The 18,313-nt window shown below is 36.8% G+C and overlaps 1 protein-coding gene across 1 annotated transcript in view; it reads left to right on the top strand.

The window, feature by feature from the left end:
• The window catches only part of PCFS4 (PCF11P-similar protein 4), a 37,771-nt gene that overhangs the window by 17,435 nt on the left and 2,023 nt on the right, over nucleotides 1-18,313 (top strand). Inside the window, exons 2-6 of the mRNA XM_089788069.1 lie at nucleotides 13,523-13,624; nucleotides 13,836-14,099; nucleotides 14,305-14,421; nucleotides 15,144-16,013; nucleotides 16,302-18,227. Coding sequence (XP_089644195.1) covers nucleotides 13,523-13,624; nucleotides 13,836-14,099; nucleotides 14,305-14,421; nucleotides 15,144-16,013; nucleotides 16,302-18,227 — 3,279 coding nt within the window. The remainder of the gene's footprint in view (nucleotides 1-13,522; nucleotides 13,625-13,835; nucleotides 14,100-14,304; nucleotides 14,422-15,143; nucleotides 16,014-16,301; nucleotides 18,228-18,313) is intronic.

Here is an 18,313-nt window from a genome sequence, read left to right on the forward strand (position 1 = left end):
GATGGAAGAATTCCGCAACAACCATTTTTCTCCAAGGCTGGATTTTTTGAGAGATCATGGATTTTGTCCATGATGGAAGAATTCCGCAACAACCATTTTTCTCCAAGGTGAGACTTTTTGAGTGATCATGGATTTTGTCCATGATGGAAGAATTCCGCAACCACCATTTTTCTCCAAGGCTGGATTTTTTGAGAGATCGTGGATTTTGTCCATGATGGAAGAATTCCACGACAACCATTTTTTCTATTATCTTCATGCCTTTCTACTTTTGGATATTTCATGGGTGATTCCAGAGTTGAGCATTTTTTTTCTTGATTGACTGTCATGCTTGCTCATTCTTTTGGATATAGACACATGTACCCTTTTGGCTCTTTATCAACCATAGCTCTCTTGTTGCAGAAATAGACCTGCCATAAATAGACATTCTAAAAATAGTAAGTTGTCCCAAAGTCAAAATAAGGCCAATCTGAGAGGTAGTGAAATTTACTAAAAATAGACTTTCTAAAAATAGTAAGTTGTCCCAAAGTCAAAATAAGGCCAATCTGAGAGGCAATGAAATTTACTAAAAATAGACTTACTAAAAATAGACTTTCTAAAAACAGTAAGTTGTCCCAAAGTCAAAATAAGGCCAATCTGAGAGGCAATGAAATTTACTAAAAGTAGACTTACTAAAAAGAGACTTTCTAAAAATAGTAAGTCAAGACATTCAATTCTCAAACAAGCAAATAATTTCCATTCTCAGAGCCACATGGACAACACTTTTCACATCTGGCCAATTTTACCAATTCTCATTTGAAAGAGCGAACTTTAGAAGATTTAGCCCAATACTACCAAGAACTAAAGCCAAAAGGACAAGACCAAGAGACAAAAGGGGGCCCCAGGCTTGGGCGATGGTGTGAAAAGCCTACAACAGGAGCTTTCATCTCTTTCGTTTAATACAACTACAATGCATTCATTATTTTACCATAACATGGTATTAGAGCAAATCAATGGGATTTCATAAAATTTGGCAAGTTTTTTAAGAAAAATTCAAGCTTCTATTGATCTGACATTTTTTTGAGTCATTTGTTTTTCTGATTTTTATTTCTAAAAATCGCAAGAGCTATTTTCTCAAACTTTTGAGGTTCGTCTTCTTGGATTTTTGCTGGAAATCACAAGCATGGTTGAAGGTTTTTAGCAAAAGTCTCTGATTTTTTAGGGTTGCATGTGCTGGTTTACCATGCAAAGTCTTGTGTTTTGCTGCCCTTAAAATTTCTGATGGGTTTTCATAATTTTTCTCTTGAAAAAAAATTTTGATTCTGTAATTCGCAAAGTTGCATGAGATTCTTTTGTGGGTTTATAATTTTTTCCTCAAAAATTATTCTGTGGGTTTTACAGTTTTTCTTAAAATAAAACAAAGCTTTGTATTGTTTGGTTTTGATTAATTTTTCAACTCAAATCATCTTGGGTTTTGATCACTTTTTCACCTCAAAAATTATGTTCGGTTTTCCTGATTTTCTCCTAAAAAATCGTGTCTTTTTGCAATTTGTTTTGGGGCATCATGCTCATTTGCAAAGTTTAGAGGGTTTGTCAACTTTTCCCCAAAATTGTGCTAGCGGTTTTCAGTGTTTGTCTCTATCTCCAGGGAAGAGCAGCTTCGTTATCCAAAACATTAGGTTGGAGTTTTGTGATGATTTCTGGTAAGATGTTTTGCTGATTCTGGAAGGGTTAGTGGCAAACTTATTTGGGTGGTAGAGTCAGTGGTAGGTTCTTGTCTCTTGTTGCAAAACATTCTGAAGAAGGGGACGCCCTTCTTTATTCTTTTATGGACAATTTTTGGCTTCTTGGTCATTTTTGCAGAACCAAAGAGGGTCTCAGCAGCAGCAAAATGTTTTGAAGAATTTGTGATCGAAACACAACAGCTAAACAATGACCATTAAGGGAGGGTATTAGAATATTATAATGTTTCTTTAAGGGTCATCTTAGTTAGTCTTTAGTTAATTAGGCAGTTTCTATTTTCATCTTTAGTTCACGATTGTTTCTTTTAGAAACATCGTCTTTGTAAATCTATATAAGGAGCTTTCATCTCCTTTGTTTAATATAACTACAACACATCCATTATTTTACCATAACATTAATTAGTCCACCCCGAGTGATGGAATCATCACGAGAATCCCTCCCGCTTGTGGACCAAGGGGCAAGTTGATTAGGTCAGGTTCTGCACACTCATGGGCTTAGTTTGGCTGAATAGTTTCTCTCTATGATCTGGGTTCTCTTGAATTTATTAGACCATGACAGTGGGCTTTATCAGCCCAACTCTAACACTTTTTTTGCCCCCAACATTCAAGTTCGGTAGTTTGGGGGAATTTTTTTTTTCCATGGCAGCAATTTTGGGCATTTTTTCCTTTGCCACATCCAGTTTTTTGGGCCAACATCCATATTTTTTTGCGCTCAATGTTTTCAAAGACACCTACATTTTCTACAATTTTTATTTCTAGAGTTTATTTTCAAACCTTAATCTGAGTCTCCAATTTTTGCAATGGAGATTTTGTATTTTTCTTGATAATGTTTTTTAATAATTGCTTATTCCTAAAATAAAAATCTGTGGGTGTATTAATAATTTCTCTAAATTTCTTTGGGACAATTTCAAAATTTTTTCCCCTAAAAAGTTGTTTGATGGGTTTTAAATGTTTCATAATTTTTTTTCCCTTAAAATAATTCTGTTGGGTTTTCATAATGTTTTCCCGTTTAGAAAATTTAGTTGGGTTTGCATAGTTTCTTTCCTTAAAAAAATTCAGTTGGATTTAACCCCTTTTCCTCAAAAACAAGAGTTCCTTATTCTTTGCTTTTGTTTTATTTTGATTTCTTTTTCAGTTTTCACCTTAAAAATCATGTCTGGTTTTGGTTAATTGTTCTCCTCAAAAATTGTTTATGGTTTTTGTAATATGCGAAGTTTGCGTGAAATGTTATTTTAGGGCTTTTACCATTTTTCTCTAGAAACAAGATGCTTTGTACTTTTTAAATAATGGTATTTTGCAGTTCATTTTGGGGCGTTCTGCCCATCTGCAATAGTTTGGAGAGTTTCACAGCTGTTATAAGTGTGTCTCTGGTTTTAGAAAAGGATATTTTTGTTATCCAACATTAGGTTGGATGTTTTTGTGATGATTTCTGGTCAATTGTCTTGCAGATGTTGGGAGGGTCAATGGAAGATTTGAGGCAGGCTCTACTCTTACAACAAAAAAATATTATGAGGAAGAGGATCACCTTTGTTTTTTTTCTTGCTATACTTGGTCATTGATATTCTGTAGATCTAGGGAGGGTCTTAGTAGCAACACAATGTTTTGAAGGATTTGTAACTACAAGATACGTATTGTCTTTTGTAGGGTAGTTGATAGAATTATCATTAAGGGAGGCTATTAGAATATTTTTATTTTTTTAGTATCTCACTATATTTAGCTAGTTCTAGTTAATGGTCATTTAGGCTTTCTATTTTAGTTTATCTCAGTTAAGTCTATTTTTAGACTACACTATGATTAGCATTTGTAAACTCTATTTAAGAGTTCATTATTAATGCAATAATCATTCCATTTTCTCCATTCATTCGGTCTCTAACAATTTCAGAATTAAGTAGTCCACCCCAAGGGATGAAATCATTATAGGATGTTCATGTTGCTTATGGGTTGAGGGGCAAATTGTCTTGGTCAGGCACTATGTGCTCTTGGGCATAATTAGTTGAGCAGTAACAAGGCACCCTTTGTGCATTTCCTCTCGAAACTTTAAGTATGATTAATTGTGGGAAATGGAACCATGGATGATTATTAATAAGAATAAGACACACATTGTTATGATGTGCTAAAAACTGTCAAGATCCTCGAGCCTAAATAGAAATTGTTTATTTCTATACCTAGTGATTTACATAGATGGAATAATTATACAGATGGTAGTGTGTACTAAATATAGGAGTAAAATACATTTTTTTTGCCCATGAATTCATTATAGAGAAGAGCAAAGATGGTTGGCCATAGATTATAATTCACTTGATTACACATTGCTACTTTCCTTTGTAGTACGCAACATTTTTAAAAGACTCGATGGTTGCCAAGAGGACCACAATTGTCAACCAAATGACACTTACAACCACTCGAGATTTCCTACCAATGGACAATTAATACATTCATGACAATTAATTTATTGATGTATAACCAATATCATCAAACATAATAATAAGCATTGTATGCTGACTATAGAAACATTGTGTTTTATTATAAAATTATATTTCAAAAACTATCTAACACGGTTGCAGGATTTATGTTGATAACTATGTTACATTCCATAGTTCAATTAATTTTGTGATTTTAGGGCAAAATCTTAGGTTTTCTCAAAAGGGGACATTGCATTATTAAGTTTACTTGTAATGAAACTTTGATTGGGGTTGTAGAATTTGAAATTGTTGGTCATAAAAGTTCCACCAACTGTGAGCATCCTTCTTAAATTTATTGTGAAGAGCTGTAATACGTAGACCATTTGAGTGTACAAAATCAATGAACTCAGTTATGACTATATCTTGCAAATTAGGATGAGGAAAGAGTCTAAAAAATGTTGTGTTGTACCCTTCGGCAACTTCAAAACTTCTAGATGGGGTAACCCTTGTTGGCACAAAAAGAATCTCAGCACTGTAGTATTTTGGGCTCAATGCAAAGCAAAGATGTAAATAGGTTGGTCATTGTGTTCAATCTTCTTTAACAATTGTGCACTTGTTTGAAGTAATTTTCTTTGGGGGCTTGCTCTCTCACATTTATGATGCTTTTCATCTTCTTAATTATTGAGTTGATGCTATCATATCTCATCTATGAAAAGTTTGTCTATATCAATATATTGAATGCTCAAAATGGCCTTGGTAGAACTATGGAGATACCCTACATGATCACGCCAAGAGTCATTTAAGATTATCCGCTTAATATTTGGTGTTCTATTGATGTTGCTCTGTTGCTTTATAGACAATTTTGGCAAATCACCATGGTAGAAAGTGGCTCTCTAATCTTCACAAGTCTTATGAAGATGATTGCTTTAGAGGAAAAACAGGTTTGTACAACTTATTTAAAAATAAAACAATTAGAATCTCAAAACGAATTTTAAAGAAGAACACTACTTCGTTTGCCTTTAATTGCTCTAATTTGAAAATGATTAAAAAATGCTTTGCAAGATGTGGTGGTTGATGAACATTTGGATATCTTGAGACTTAAAATAATTGCTTTGATCCATGAATATCATTCCTCAACTAACAACCTAGCAACTCTATTATTCTTTGCATTGTTCACTATGATTTGAACAATGCTACAGTTTCCCACTTCCTCAATGGCTGCATCGAGAATATCAGCAATAAATTGGCCATCTTTCACTTGCTTTTCGCGGTCCATAACCTTAAAAACATTGCACCTATAATGGACACCATAATGACATTGATCAATGGCAGATTTTGCTTCTTTCCGCCCATTGAAAACAATGGGCACATTCATCTTATGAATCCCTTATGGGCTTCAATGAATCTTCTACAAGCTTGATCTCTTTTTTCCAAAAGGTGCTACGCACCTTCTCTTAAGTCAAACCCTTGTACCTTTTTTGAGTCTCTTTGAAACAACCCATTTGCATAAATACATCTTGCTATGTGTTAGTTGGCAATGTCTAGATTCTCATTTTGAAACATAGTTTTGAAGGTCCCTTTTATCTTCTCTTTGTAGTGGGCTCTTCACTTTCAAGAGTTGTCATAACTAGGTAGCTTTCTACTACATTGGTATTAGATGGGGTTGTTGAGGGCTTCATTGCCTTTTTTTTTTTGTTAATGGGTTATTTGGTTTATGGCCAAGTTCATCTACTTGTTTTTTGCTCCATAATATATCCTATCTTCTCTGGAGGCATAGGTATACCATAATTATGTGCCCTTCAATGCACTTACTCTAGAACCACATAAAATATGACCTTAAAATAACTCCTTATTGTGGTGAAGAATTTCAAAACATGTGTTTGTCTCTATAGCCTGAGGGTGACAAAACAGTCAATCTAGGTTGTTAAGAAGTATCCAACCCATGTTGTTGGTAAGTTAAGGGGAAACATGGTGGTGTAGAAGTTGTGAGAAGCATCATCTCACAAGTCTATCCATGTTTGTGTGAATTAGTAGCATCGAAAGGCTATTTAGAGCTATCAATCTCTTGTGTGGTTGGAAGAATGAGGTGTGATCAATTTGGATCTTATAGGCCCCCTACAAGGTTTCGTGCCAAAGTGTAATGACAGCCCATAGATAAATGGCTAGGTAAATTGGATCTCTTACTAAATGGAGCTTTTAAAGGTGAAGGGCTCTTAAATCACTACCTATTGGACAGAGGAAGCAAAGTGACAGGTTTGGTTTTTGGAAAGAGTTCAATGATTCGTTTCAACTCATTTCTTGTGATAAATATTGCTAGAGATGGGTAAGGATGACGTAAGATACCATCTTCCATTTGTAAGAAATGCTCAATGTAGAGGTCCCCTTGAATTAGATGTATAGCTTGTAATGTGCCTTCAGATCTTGTTTGAAGGAAGGAACTGAGTAGGATTGTCAAAGCAATATTTGAAGGGAGGTAGTCTTCAATAGGATGCTGATGGAAAGGAGCAAGCTAGTTTTAGAATGCCAAAAATGTTGACATCAAATAAGGCCCAATGAAACTTTCGACTTAGAGGAATGAAGAGCTAAGTATAGAGACCTCTCATGATTGGACATTGAGTTCCCTGTGGAAATGAGGTTTTGGATGTAGAGAGTAAGAATATATAATATAGTTTCACGACATAGCAGGTGGAGGAAATCTCAACATGGATGATACTTTGAGGAACAATTTGTTTATATTGAATCAAGCCTTGCAACTTGAGCTTCTAGACCACCTTATAAAAGGTCCATTTGTCAAAACTCAAGCTATAGTCCTAAACTTGAGACCCATAGAAAATTGCAGGCTTGAAGATTGTATCATAAGGATACATGTTGTAAGGGATATCTTGGAAGGGGCTTTGGAAACAGTGACAGATCAAGATGGAGAGGGAGGCATAACACTTGCAAAGGCGTGATTGAGAAATAGACTCCATGTTGAAAGAGGGACAGAAAATTTGGGTTCCCAAGTATGTGTAAGTTACTGTGATCTTTAAGGCTGCCCCCTTGTAGAAGAAATGAATTTGGGAAACAAAATGTTTGGGGATGTTGAAAATCATGACCTTAGTTTTAACAAGCTTCACTACAAGTTGTCAAATTTCACAAATGTGATTAAGTGCATCAACTTGCTGCTGTAATCCCTTGTTATAATGAGAGGAGAACACCATCTGCAAAAAGTAGAATAGCTATAATCACCTCATTCAAAATACCAATAAAATAGCTATGCAGAATAGAAAAGATAACCAAGAAAAAATAGAACAGAACAAGCCTAGTGACTACTACCTTTCTAGTTAGATTCCAATCACTGATAAAATTCTTTTAATATGATGAAGAATACATCATGGACGTTTATAAACATAAAAGACGAATGGTTGGAGGGTTTATTAGTGGAAAATCTAGGGGAAATTATGGAGAAGACAGATTTAGAGGTCTTGGGTCTGCAGCTGTGTTTTAACATAGTAACCAAGTGACAAGTATGGATTTGCAGAGTTCATTACATGCCAGGTTCTTGCTTTAAATTTTTCCTCACTTATGCATGGACATGTCTTTAGCTTGGCATGTACTTTCAAAGTTTCTATACTATAGTTATCATACTAAGATAGGTCCTGATAGAAGGTACTAGAACACGTCTTAGAAGCTCATGTCTTAAAAGCTGTGATAGAAGTGCAGATTAAAGCTAAATCCAGGCTAGGTAGGCCTGGAAATCCTAGATAGGATGTAAACAACAGAAAGTTGAGGATTTCAAACATGTAGAAGGAATCTTTCAAAGTTAAATAGATTCCTGAAAAAAACACCTTGCAATTCACAGATGCAGTTGTATCTATGTATGGCTACTGTAGGTGGTTAAAAAAGAAAGCCGTTGTATTTCCCAAGTTCTAATTCTATTGCTGTGATAATTTTGTCATACCTGAAACAGATGAAAAGAATAATATAAAAAGTGTGTTTGGGACCCAGGGAGTGACTTAAAAGCAAGATTGAGGGATGGAAGTGAGGGCACGAAGTTTTGAATCTAAAGCAAACCATCCTATTTAGTTCTTCACAGCTGAGAATTTTTAACTTCGAGATGAAGCCACATTTCTTTGACCTGACTTGCACTAACTATCGATGTTAGAAACTATGTTCAAGGATGGTTGTTGTTGATGAATATATGCTCAGTGTTAATTAAGTATCTACCTTCAGAGACATATTTTGTTAAAGATAACAGATCTCCAGAATTCATGAATGTTGCTAAAATGCTTCTGGATAAGGTTTTGTTCAAATTTTTAACATTAATGTTTCGGATCATATTCCATGATCCATCATCAAGATGCGAGTTTAAGAATGCAAAAGATGACGATGGATCATTTTTATCCAGAAGCATTTTGGAAACAAGACATATTTTGTGTTTTGTAGGACATTTAGGATTGGGTACTTTAGTGGGAAGGCACGCAAATTTATTAAATGTATGTATAGGGCCTTCTCCCAAAAATAACTAGTTGGGTGAATGGTAGTTGATCTCCAATTCCTTTTGAGGTCAACCATGGAGTTTGAGATTTCAACTAGCATTGAGGGTGTGCAATTGGCCACTTGAAGAAATGCTGTAACTATTAATGTTTGTGCAGATTCAAACCATCTGTGGGATTGAAAAAGGATAACACAAGTGAACATACATGTAGCTGTCTTAGAGTAACTCAGAACTTCTATACTTAGGTACTCTGGACTGCACAGCTTATCGAAGAGTGCCATCTTGATCAACCTCGGTGTGCCAAAACTAAAAGACAAAAATAAGGGATGATGACGGCTGGGTTTGCCTGTTCAAAAAGGTTAAAAATAGTATGATGCTATAATTGGTAGACCTGAAACAAAGTCACGAGAAGGGAAGATGGTGACTTAAAGGCACACCAATGACTGCAAGGCAGTTGTCATATTGAGTTTGGTTTATTGTTTGCCCCAGAGTGACAACTTTGGGCATGGTTAATTTGACAAGAACAGGTTTGACCTTGGTTGAACATGCTTAGCTACATGTAAGACAGGAACTTCAGGAACTGATGAACTAGATTGGAGCTCAAGGAAGCTGGATGAGAGGATACAAAGCAGTAAGAGAAATCTGAAAAAGATAGTAAGGGGTTAGAGGAGTCAAAACCCTAAGGGAAAGAGAATTTGGCAGCTATGAAGATTAATTAAACTAGTGAAATGCAAATAAGAAGCTAAGCATGAAAGGTGCATTGGGCGAGTGCTGCATTTATGCAAGTATAACTGGCATAAGTTAGTAACTTAGGAGTGGAGCTGACATGATATAGAGAAAGCATCCCAAAAGTTGGTATACTTGGCAAGGATAAATCGTAAGACCCTAATGTTCATCATGAAAGTGGGTGGTAACCTTTATGAGTCCTCATCGGTATGAAGTGTGAGAAGAATGATTCGGAAATGATATGAAAAACAGGGAATGCGTCAATTAGCCCTTAGTTTATTGGTGAAGGTGAATGGCTCACAAAGAGCTTACCAAGCAAAGGCTTGGCACTTTGATGCAATGAACCTGAGATTGTGCCCCATGGAAATTAGGCAGAATGAATACTCCTTAGGCCTTGGTGCTGAGCTGAAGGAGATGATCCATCCAAAAGGAGGGCTCACACGGGGTTTGCCAAAACCTATTCACTTAATGAAGTGTTCTCAATTGTGCTTTAGTAATGGGAGGGACTAGTCTGTGTACATGCAAAAGGATAATAAGCATGTAATATGTTAAGTAACCACAATATGCAACAGACTAAACAAGTCATATAAAGCTATAAGAAAACAATATAAAATGAGGGTGTAAAGGGGTGCTTAACCATGGGGAACTTACTAGCACAGAGATCTCCCACTTTTAGTAGATTGTCTCCAAGGTTTAATGGCTATAGATGAAGCCTAGAAAGGTGTGGGAAGCCTGGGAAATCAATTAAATCAGGTAGGAACAAGTACCTAAGTTTCTTATCTGGTTAGTAGCATTCTTCTACTCTTATTGTTACATTCTGTGAGGAAGTAGTCTCCAATAAAAGCTTTATAGTCCTTGTAGATGGTCTATTTAGCCATTGTAAAATCTGCTGTTTTTGTAAATTCCAGGGCATTCAGATTGTATCCTTATTTTGGAAACCAAATTTGAGAACTACTTAGATGTCTGTAAATATTTAAGGCTAATATTCCAATCAGGTAGACACAGTGAGCTGGGTCACGTATGTTTGCTGAATTTAGGGATAAGACTTTTAGAAGCTCTTTAAGTTTTGATGGCTTAAGGAAAAGCCTATAAGTGTAGGCCAAACCTGGGAAATCTAATACATGAGGTAGGGACAAGTGCCCGAGTTTCTGATCTGGTCAGTAGCATTCTTCTACTCTTATGTGCTGTGAGAAAGCATCATTCAATGAAAGTCTTGTTGTCCTTAGGGATGGTTTATTGAGCCATTTGAAGCCTGCTGTAAACACAAATTCAAGGCTGTCAGGCTTGATCTTTGTTTCAGAAATTGATTCTGAGATTCACTATTTCGATGTGTGTCAATATTTAAAGGCCAATATTCCAATCCGGTTGACACAGTCAGCTAGGCCACATGTTTGCTAAATTCAGGGCTAAAATATTTAGAAGGGGAGGTTTGGCTAGGGTTTTCTTGTCTGAAGGGATTTAAAGGGCTTAGGAGGGACAAAAAGTAGGCTAAGTGAGGATCAAAAGTTAAAACGACACATTGTAAGGGTAAAATCATAGTTGCAGGGAGATGGGTCCTTGACCCCCTGGGATGTGTACTGCAGACAGGGACATATCTCCCATACCGGTGACTTCCGTGGAGATTTTTCTGGTTTAGTGATGAGAGATCAAATGATTTTGGACACCGTTTTGAGGGTTAAGAATATAAAAGTGACTGTAATAGTGGAAATGAGTGGGGATTTTGGTGTTACAGTTGCCAAGTATCATAAATCATAGTTACTATCCACTATATTTCCAGATCCTATAAATTATTAAATCATATTGAAAAGAAATAGCAGCTTCTCCAAGTTCCCACATCCCCTATTTTGAAAAAATAACTGTACCAGTACTGGTCCCAGTCTCTGGTCTCCAAGTACCCCCTTCTCCGTGCAACCTTGGTAAAAATTATGTGTTAGATTTTTAAAGTGACAAAGGCATCTCAGATACACTAAGTGAACCATGACAATGATAATGGTGGCACAAATGTTACTGCTGAGCCCACCACAATATACAATGAATGGTGTGTCAATGATGGGAGATGCACTGCACCAACAAAATACCTTGTTAAGGTATGATTTTGAGAGGTAAAATTTGCCAAAGTTGTAAAAAGATGTATCCATGAAATGGTGAGATATGCCACCCTACCAAAGCTTGGAAGATACAGAATTTGATTTTGGTGATGGTATTATTGCTCCTATTTGAGCCCTATGCAAAGAAAGTTAATAAATGCTCAATATAAAAGGACAATTGCTGAAGGGAAGGGCTTTCCCTTTCTAGACATAAGTAGGAGGCAAGAGCCCCTTATCAAGGCCAACAATTAATATGGACTGTGATGGAAAAGAAATGAACAGCAGTAACTAAAGTTAGAAATTGAGAGAGGAAATCAAACCTCCTTTTAGTCTGTGAGTGTTTGACATTTATAGCTACAGTGGGCAATGCAAACAATAGAAATTACTAGTGATGTTCAGGATCATTAATGTTCATCCTTATGCTAGCTAAATGATGTATATCGACGCTGATGACAATTCCTATGCTAATACCTGGAAAAAAGTGTCATTGATGCTTATAGTGGCGCACAATTTGAATCTATTTTGTGATTATCATCATATGTTATTACTGATGATATTTCCTCATCATCAAATATGTGCAAAAGGTATGAGGAAAAATCTGATAGGTAAAAAAAATCAAGATTACAAACTTTTGTCCAAGGGATGGGGGATTCAATTTTACGAGGGACATTCATACCCCAATAACATGTCTCATAACTTCAACAGTGAGTATGGATTACATTTAAATGTAACTGAGGGTTCAAATATTATGATTGTTGTGTAAGCTTGCCGCACACCACAATAAAGGAAATTTGTAACCTCACCCAAGCTTTGACATCTAATTTTTTCAAGTCAAAGCATGAGCAAATTATTACGATAATAGATAAACGTCTATTATTAGTTAATAGTAATCTATTGTAAATATTAGAATGTTTCTAATATTTAGTTAGCTGTAGTTATCTGTTAGCTATTTTAGCTTTCTTTTAGCTAGAATAGAATGTTTCTATTCTTTACAATTGTTTCCAAAGGAAGCATTGCTTTATTCTTTTGTATATATAGACCTCTCGGCCTCTGTTAATAGCAAGCAAGTATTTACCAATTACTTCATAATAATCAAATTTACCACACTGTCAAGGTTGGCATAAATGAATAGGCTAGCTTTATATAATTCGATCATTGTGGTTACAAGGATATGGACTTTCTATACAAGTTTACTTTTATTGGTAATGGTTTAAATGCTGTTGCAGCACATGCCTGGGTGACTTCACCAAAATAAAGTGACTTGACATGCATCAACATTGTGGCATGTGAAATGTCAAGTGGAATAAAGAAGAAATTTTATGGCATGTAGGAAAATAACACATTTTATTTAAACCAAGTTTTGGAGTCAATCTGTTGCTCAAAATACCCTCTGGCAAGCTTGAAATTTCAAGTTTTACAATCATGAAGCTGCAACCTATGAATATATCTATACTTCCCGACTGCAGTTAAGTGATCATATTGCCATTTCTGACTCCGACATAGACGTCATTCTGCAAATCAGCTGTTGGATAATTTGTATGCCATTCCTGTGTTTTTTCCTTCAGCGTGTTTATTGGTTGTCTGCTCAATGACATTTTGAATGCCTGTGTTGCTTGAACTCCAAGAACCTTTTCTTTGTTTAGTATGTTTGTAACTAATGTACATAATACAAAATTATATTTCCAATTATAACTAACATTTTGAATACCTCTTTCCTTGCAATTATATGTATGCTTTTCCTAAATGTATAATTTTATAAATCCTTATCTATAGAGGGTTGAAAGGATTTTTTTGTAATTTTCTCCCCTGAAGATATTTAGGCGCTGCTTCTTGTTCCAAATTTATCACTGCTTTGTCTTTTAAATTTTTTTTGGGGACTTTAATTACAATTTATAATTAAATATAACCTGCTTGCATTTTTTGTACAACATTTTTTTATGGTAGTTTTGGTCATTACCATGCTTCTTGTTCATTTATTATTGAATCTTTTGATATATCCGATGCTTGATCTTTCAGGAGAAAATTATGCTGCAGCTTTCAATTTTTTGATGCTTTGATCAGTATATGACTTCATAAATTATAACTCATCATCAGTCTCTGACGTATTTGCAGGTACCTGTTGAGCAGAAATTGCCTTCTCTTTACCTTCTAGATAGTATTGTAAAGAATATTGGCGGGGACTATGTCAAATATTTTTCAGCTCGACTTCCCGAGGTAAAGATGCTGTGCCTGGATAATTTTGGTTAACTTGCCTGTAGATGCAGCTCGGCCAGCAATGAATACAAAGTTCCTGACTGTAGTTATAGTCTACAGATATGACTACTAAAGCTATTGGCTTTCAGTTTGCACGTTTTTATTCAGTTCATTAGTGTTTCAAATCTCTCTTATGTTAGTCTTATTATATTTTTGACTTTCTTCTTTAAAGGTATTTTGCAAGTCATATAAGCAAGTTGATCCCAGCTCATATCATGCGATGCAACATCTTTTCCGGACATGGGGCGGAGTATTCCATTCACCACCTCTCCGTATTATTGAAACAGAACTCCAGTTTCCTCCTGTTGTAAATGGTCCATCAACTGTCACTACATCTTCAAGGCCAACTGAGTCTCAGGCTCAGCGCCCTGGCAACAGCATCCATGTGAATCCAAAATACTTGGAGGCAAGACAACAATATGAGCAGTCAAGCATGGTAAGTGTACTTACGGTCGACTGATGTTGAATGAGGTTAAAAATATACATTTCAATAAATCTTTGTGATTGGAAAACCTGCACTTGTATGCTCTACATACTTTCTGGTGTTTCTGTAGAGGAATCATCTAGAGTTTTTAATCTATCATGTATATCAAATAAACATTGCTGGAAAGTGTTACATCTGTATGTCGCTTTTTTTTCAGGCTGAAGGTTCAAATTCAGAAAATAACGAGGACTCATCAAGTCCAGAACCTGAGAGATCTGGCAGATCTGTACATGAAAGTCCAAAAGGATGGTCTGAAGCTCCCCGAAGACTACATGTATGCTACCCTTTTACTCTTTTCCGTTATGATCATAATATAGATGCCAAAAAACTGGAAGTTGATTTCTTCAGGTATTCCATTAGCTTTACACTGCATGCTTTTGGTTTGTTAGGCAATCTTTAACTTCACCTTTAAGCAACTCTCATAGGTCCTTCATGATCCTTTGTCCATGACTGCAGTGTACAGATGGAAGTTGAGATACTGTCTTAATTAATGCTTGCAGATTTTGAATATATCCCTTTCTAGGTTAATATTACTGTATATTAACCTCAAAAAAGGTCCTTGTACTGTGATATTTCTCATCTACCTTGTTCTCATCAAACTTTTGTTATTGATTATTAATTTATTTGTGCAATAAGTTTACTCATGCTGAAAGATTAAGGTCTTACCAATTTCTAAAAATTTCAACTCTGCAATAACTATACTTTTCAAGGAAATTCTTTTTCCTGGGTTTTTTATTTAGATTGGATATTCTACAATTTCTTTTTTTCTTTTTATATAATATACCCACTGTGGATATTCTTCTAGTTGCTGGTTGGTTCTTTGAACTATTTTCATCTGTTTGACTTTGTCTTTTTTTAAGTTCATTCACATTAAATTTATGTGATCTATATACTTCTTCCTGTCTTATTGCTATGGATGTATGCTGGTTTCAGCTCATGAGCTTATTATTAATGCAAATTATCCCTAAAAGTATCTGACATCTCTTGTTTTGCCAGAATGCTCATCGATTGGAAAGGGGAGATGATTTTCATCAAACTGTATATGTACAGAAATCTGCTACGCGCTATTTTGACTACGATTTCAGTCTAGGTGATACTATATCTCCTTCAAGGGTTGGAGTTGGGAGACCTTCCTCTCCCTTTTCTCGAATGGGAGGTGGCAGGCCTTCCTCTCCCCTGTCTAGGTTGAGAGGTGGAAGGGCTTCCACTCCACCAAGGTTTGGAATTGGAAGGGACACTTCACCATCAAAGATTGGAGTTAGGAATGCTCCCTCTCCCTCAACATCAAGAATTGGAGCTGGAAGATCTCCTTCTCCATCAAGGATTGGTATTGGAAGGTTGAATGAGAAGATTATTGACCAGGGTAATGGATGGGAAAGGCCTTGGTATGGGAACACTGATGGAGATGGACTTCGACCCCTTGATTCAGCTAATACAGTTGCTGGTTACAGTCAAAGGAATGGCTATGATTGGCAACAGCAGCCAATGCATGACGCTCTGATTGATGCCTATGGAAATATCAGGGGTCAGAGGTCTTTGAGGGGACCACTTTCACATTTACAGCCACCCCCGGAACTCGACATGAAAAATACTAGAGTTGTGTCTAGAAACTGGAAAAATTCAGAGGAAGAGGAGTACATGTGGGAAGATATGAGCCCTAGATTGGGGAATCATGGCAGGGGGAGTGAGAACATGAGGAAAGACGATTGCTTTGTTGGAGACATGAATAAGTGGCCAGGTTTAGGAAGGGGAAAAAGAATGGGCACAGAACCTGCTCTTCCTGACAGTGATTGGTGCATGCATGGATCCATGTCTCACATGGATCAGCCAATGATAAGTGGGAAGGATATGCTACCTCTTAGGAGGGTATGGTTCTCTTGTTACTGCTGTGTATTGTATCTAGTCTTGTTCAGTCACAAAAGAAGTATTTTAATTTTTCAACTTTTTCCCTGTTTTCTTGATTTGTTTGTGATTTTCCTTAGATTAGTTAAGGATGTCTATCAAAATGGTCTTCTGGCTACATCTTTAATCTTATAATTTTCAATCGGAAACCACATATTTTCCTCCATTCACCAGTTTAGTTGTTTTATTAATGATTTTATTACTTGGATACGATAATTGGTGTCTAATCAAATCATGTTTTACAAAATCTAGGAATCAGAAGAGCACCACCCATCCTCTCTTTCACAATCAGGTATTGTGTCGTGGAATGTTAATACTGCCACTGAGACATCATCTTTGCTGAAAAGTAGTGAAGGTGTATTAGGACATAGATATGGACCGGTTCGGCCTCCTCATTTTTCTCATCAAAATCTTAGCACAACTTCACACTCAAGGCTGAAAACTGTTCAAGCATCTCTTCCTGGTTGCAGTGGTGTAAGTACTGGCATTGCTTCTTTCAGTTTAGCTCATTCTGGTGGTCCTTCAGCAAGTGCAGTGAACAATTTCAGGTCAGTGGGTACAGAACTGCGACCGGGAATGTTATCAAAATCTCCATTAAATGTTGGACCCTCACTTGGCAGTGATTCATTGAACTATGAATTTCTGCCACCCATGATGCCAGCATCTAGTAACATTTCCTTCCCAATGAAGCAGCAACCTGAGAGGCATGTTTCACCATCACCTATTCCTCAATCTGTAAGGCCTTCTGCTCAACCAATTCCTGCTGTGCCTCTGTCTGCTCCACCACTGCAAAATCCTCATTTTCAATTAATGCAACATCAGAATAACTTAATGAAGGGCACTCATCCACTACTTGAGGATATCCATTACCATTCTCGAGGTTTGTCTTCACAGTCATCGAAAAAATCGCCACGTCAATTGGAGCCGGTTGAACAAGTCCCTCAGCAGCTTCCCTGGTTTCAGCAGGTGCCGCAGTCTCAAGCACTTCCAGAGTTGAATCAACTTCCATACAATGTTTCTCAAGGTAGCCTTATGCCACAACAGTTACCAGTGCCACAAGAAGTACAACAAATTCCCCTTGCTGCATTACCACACACAATTCAGTCTCAACCATTGATGCAATCCCAAACTGTCACACAAATGCAGTTAAGTGGCGGTGTTTCTCAAAGTTTGGGATCTGTTGTCAGCAGTAGCATGGTGAATTCTAATTCGGGAGTAAATACCATGTCTTCATTAATTCCACTGGTCCCCAATAACTTATCTTCACAGGTCTTAGGGAGAGTACAACCACCTCTTCCCCCTGGCCCACCACCAGCATCATTGTTGGTAGCATCAACATCACAGGTGATGAGTTCGGCAACCGTTCAACAAACCTCGGGGAGTTCTCTTACGAGTATTCTGAGCTCACTTATGGAAAAGGGTTTGATATCTGTGACAGCTGCATCCTCTGCTCCATTTTTATCTGTATCTGCAACATCAGCTGTAATGGCAAATCAACTGAAAGATATTAATGTTACTGCAGCTGAAGCTTCTACTACAACATCCTTACACTCTGTCCTACCCGTTAATAAGTACCTTTCAAAAGCTGCACTATCAGAAGCACAGGATGCTCAGGATCCCATTGGAACTCAATTTAATTCTGAAATCCTCAGGGTTCGCCATGAATCTGTTCTCAATGCATTATATAATGATTTGCCAAGACAGTGCACATCATGTGGGATGCGCTTCAGATATCAAGAAGAGCACAGCCATCACATGGATTGGCATGTGTCTAGAAACAGAACCATTTCAAAGAGTCGCAAGCAAAAGTCTCTGCAATCCACATCTCGTAAATGGTTTATGAGCGCTACAGAATGGCTCAACGAGACAGACAATTCGGCAGCTGAGGCTGTTCCTGCCTTTTCTCCTATGGAAATGATTTTGGATAAAAAAGACGATGAGGTATTTGCAGTTCCTGTAGATGATGATCAGAGTGTTTGTGTACTTTGTGGAGAACTATTTGAATTCTTCTACAGTGATGAAACAGATGAGTGGATGTATAAGGGGGCAGTTTACATGAATGTCCCTGGTGGAAGCACAGAAGGCATGGGCGGGTCTCCACTGGGTCCTATCGTACATGCTAAGTGCAGGTCAAAATCTGCAGGAGTTAATTTTGCAGATTCCGAGGAGGATGAATTGGTGAGAAGACTTGGAAGCCATTGTAATCTTCTTAGTTTTAATTTTTTCATGTTGTTAAGGCGTCATCAGTTTAAAGTGCAAATGAA

This window comes from Cupressus sempervirens, chromosome 6 (genome assembly GCF_028749045.1).
Source record: "Cupressus sempervirens isolate cs-2001-9-10 chromosome 6, ASM2874904v1, whole genome shotgun sequence".
NCBI classification, from domain to species: Eukaryota; Viridiplantae; Streptophyta; class Pinopsida; order Cupressales; family Cupressaceae; genus Cupressus; species Cupressus sempervirens.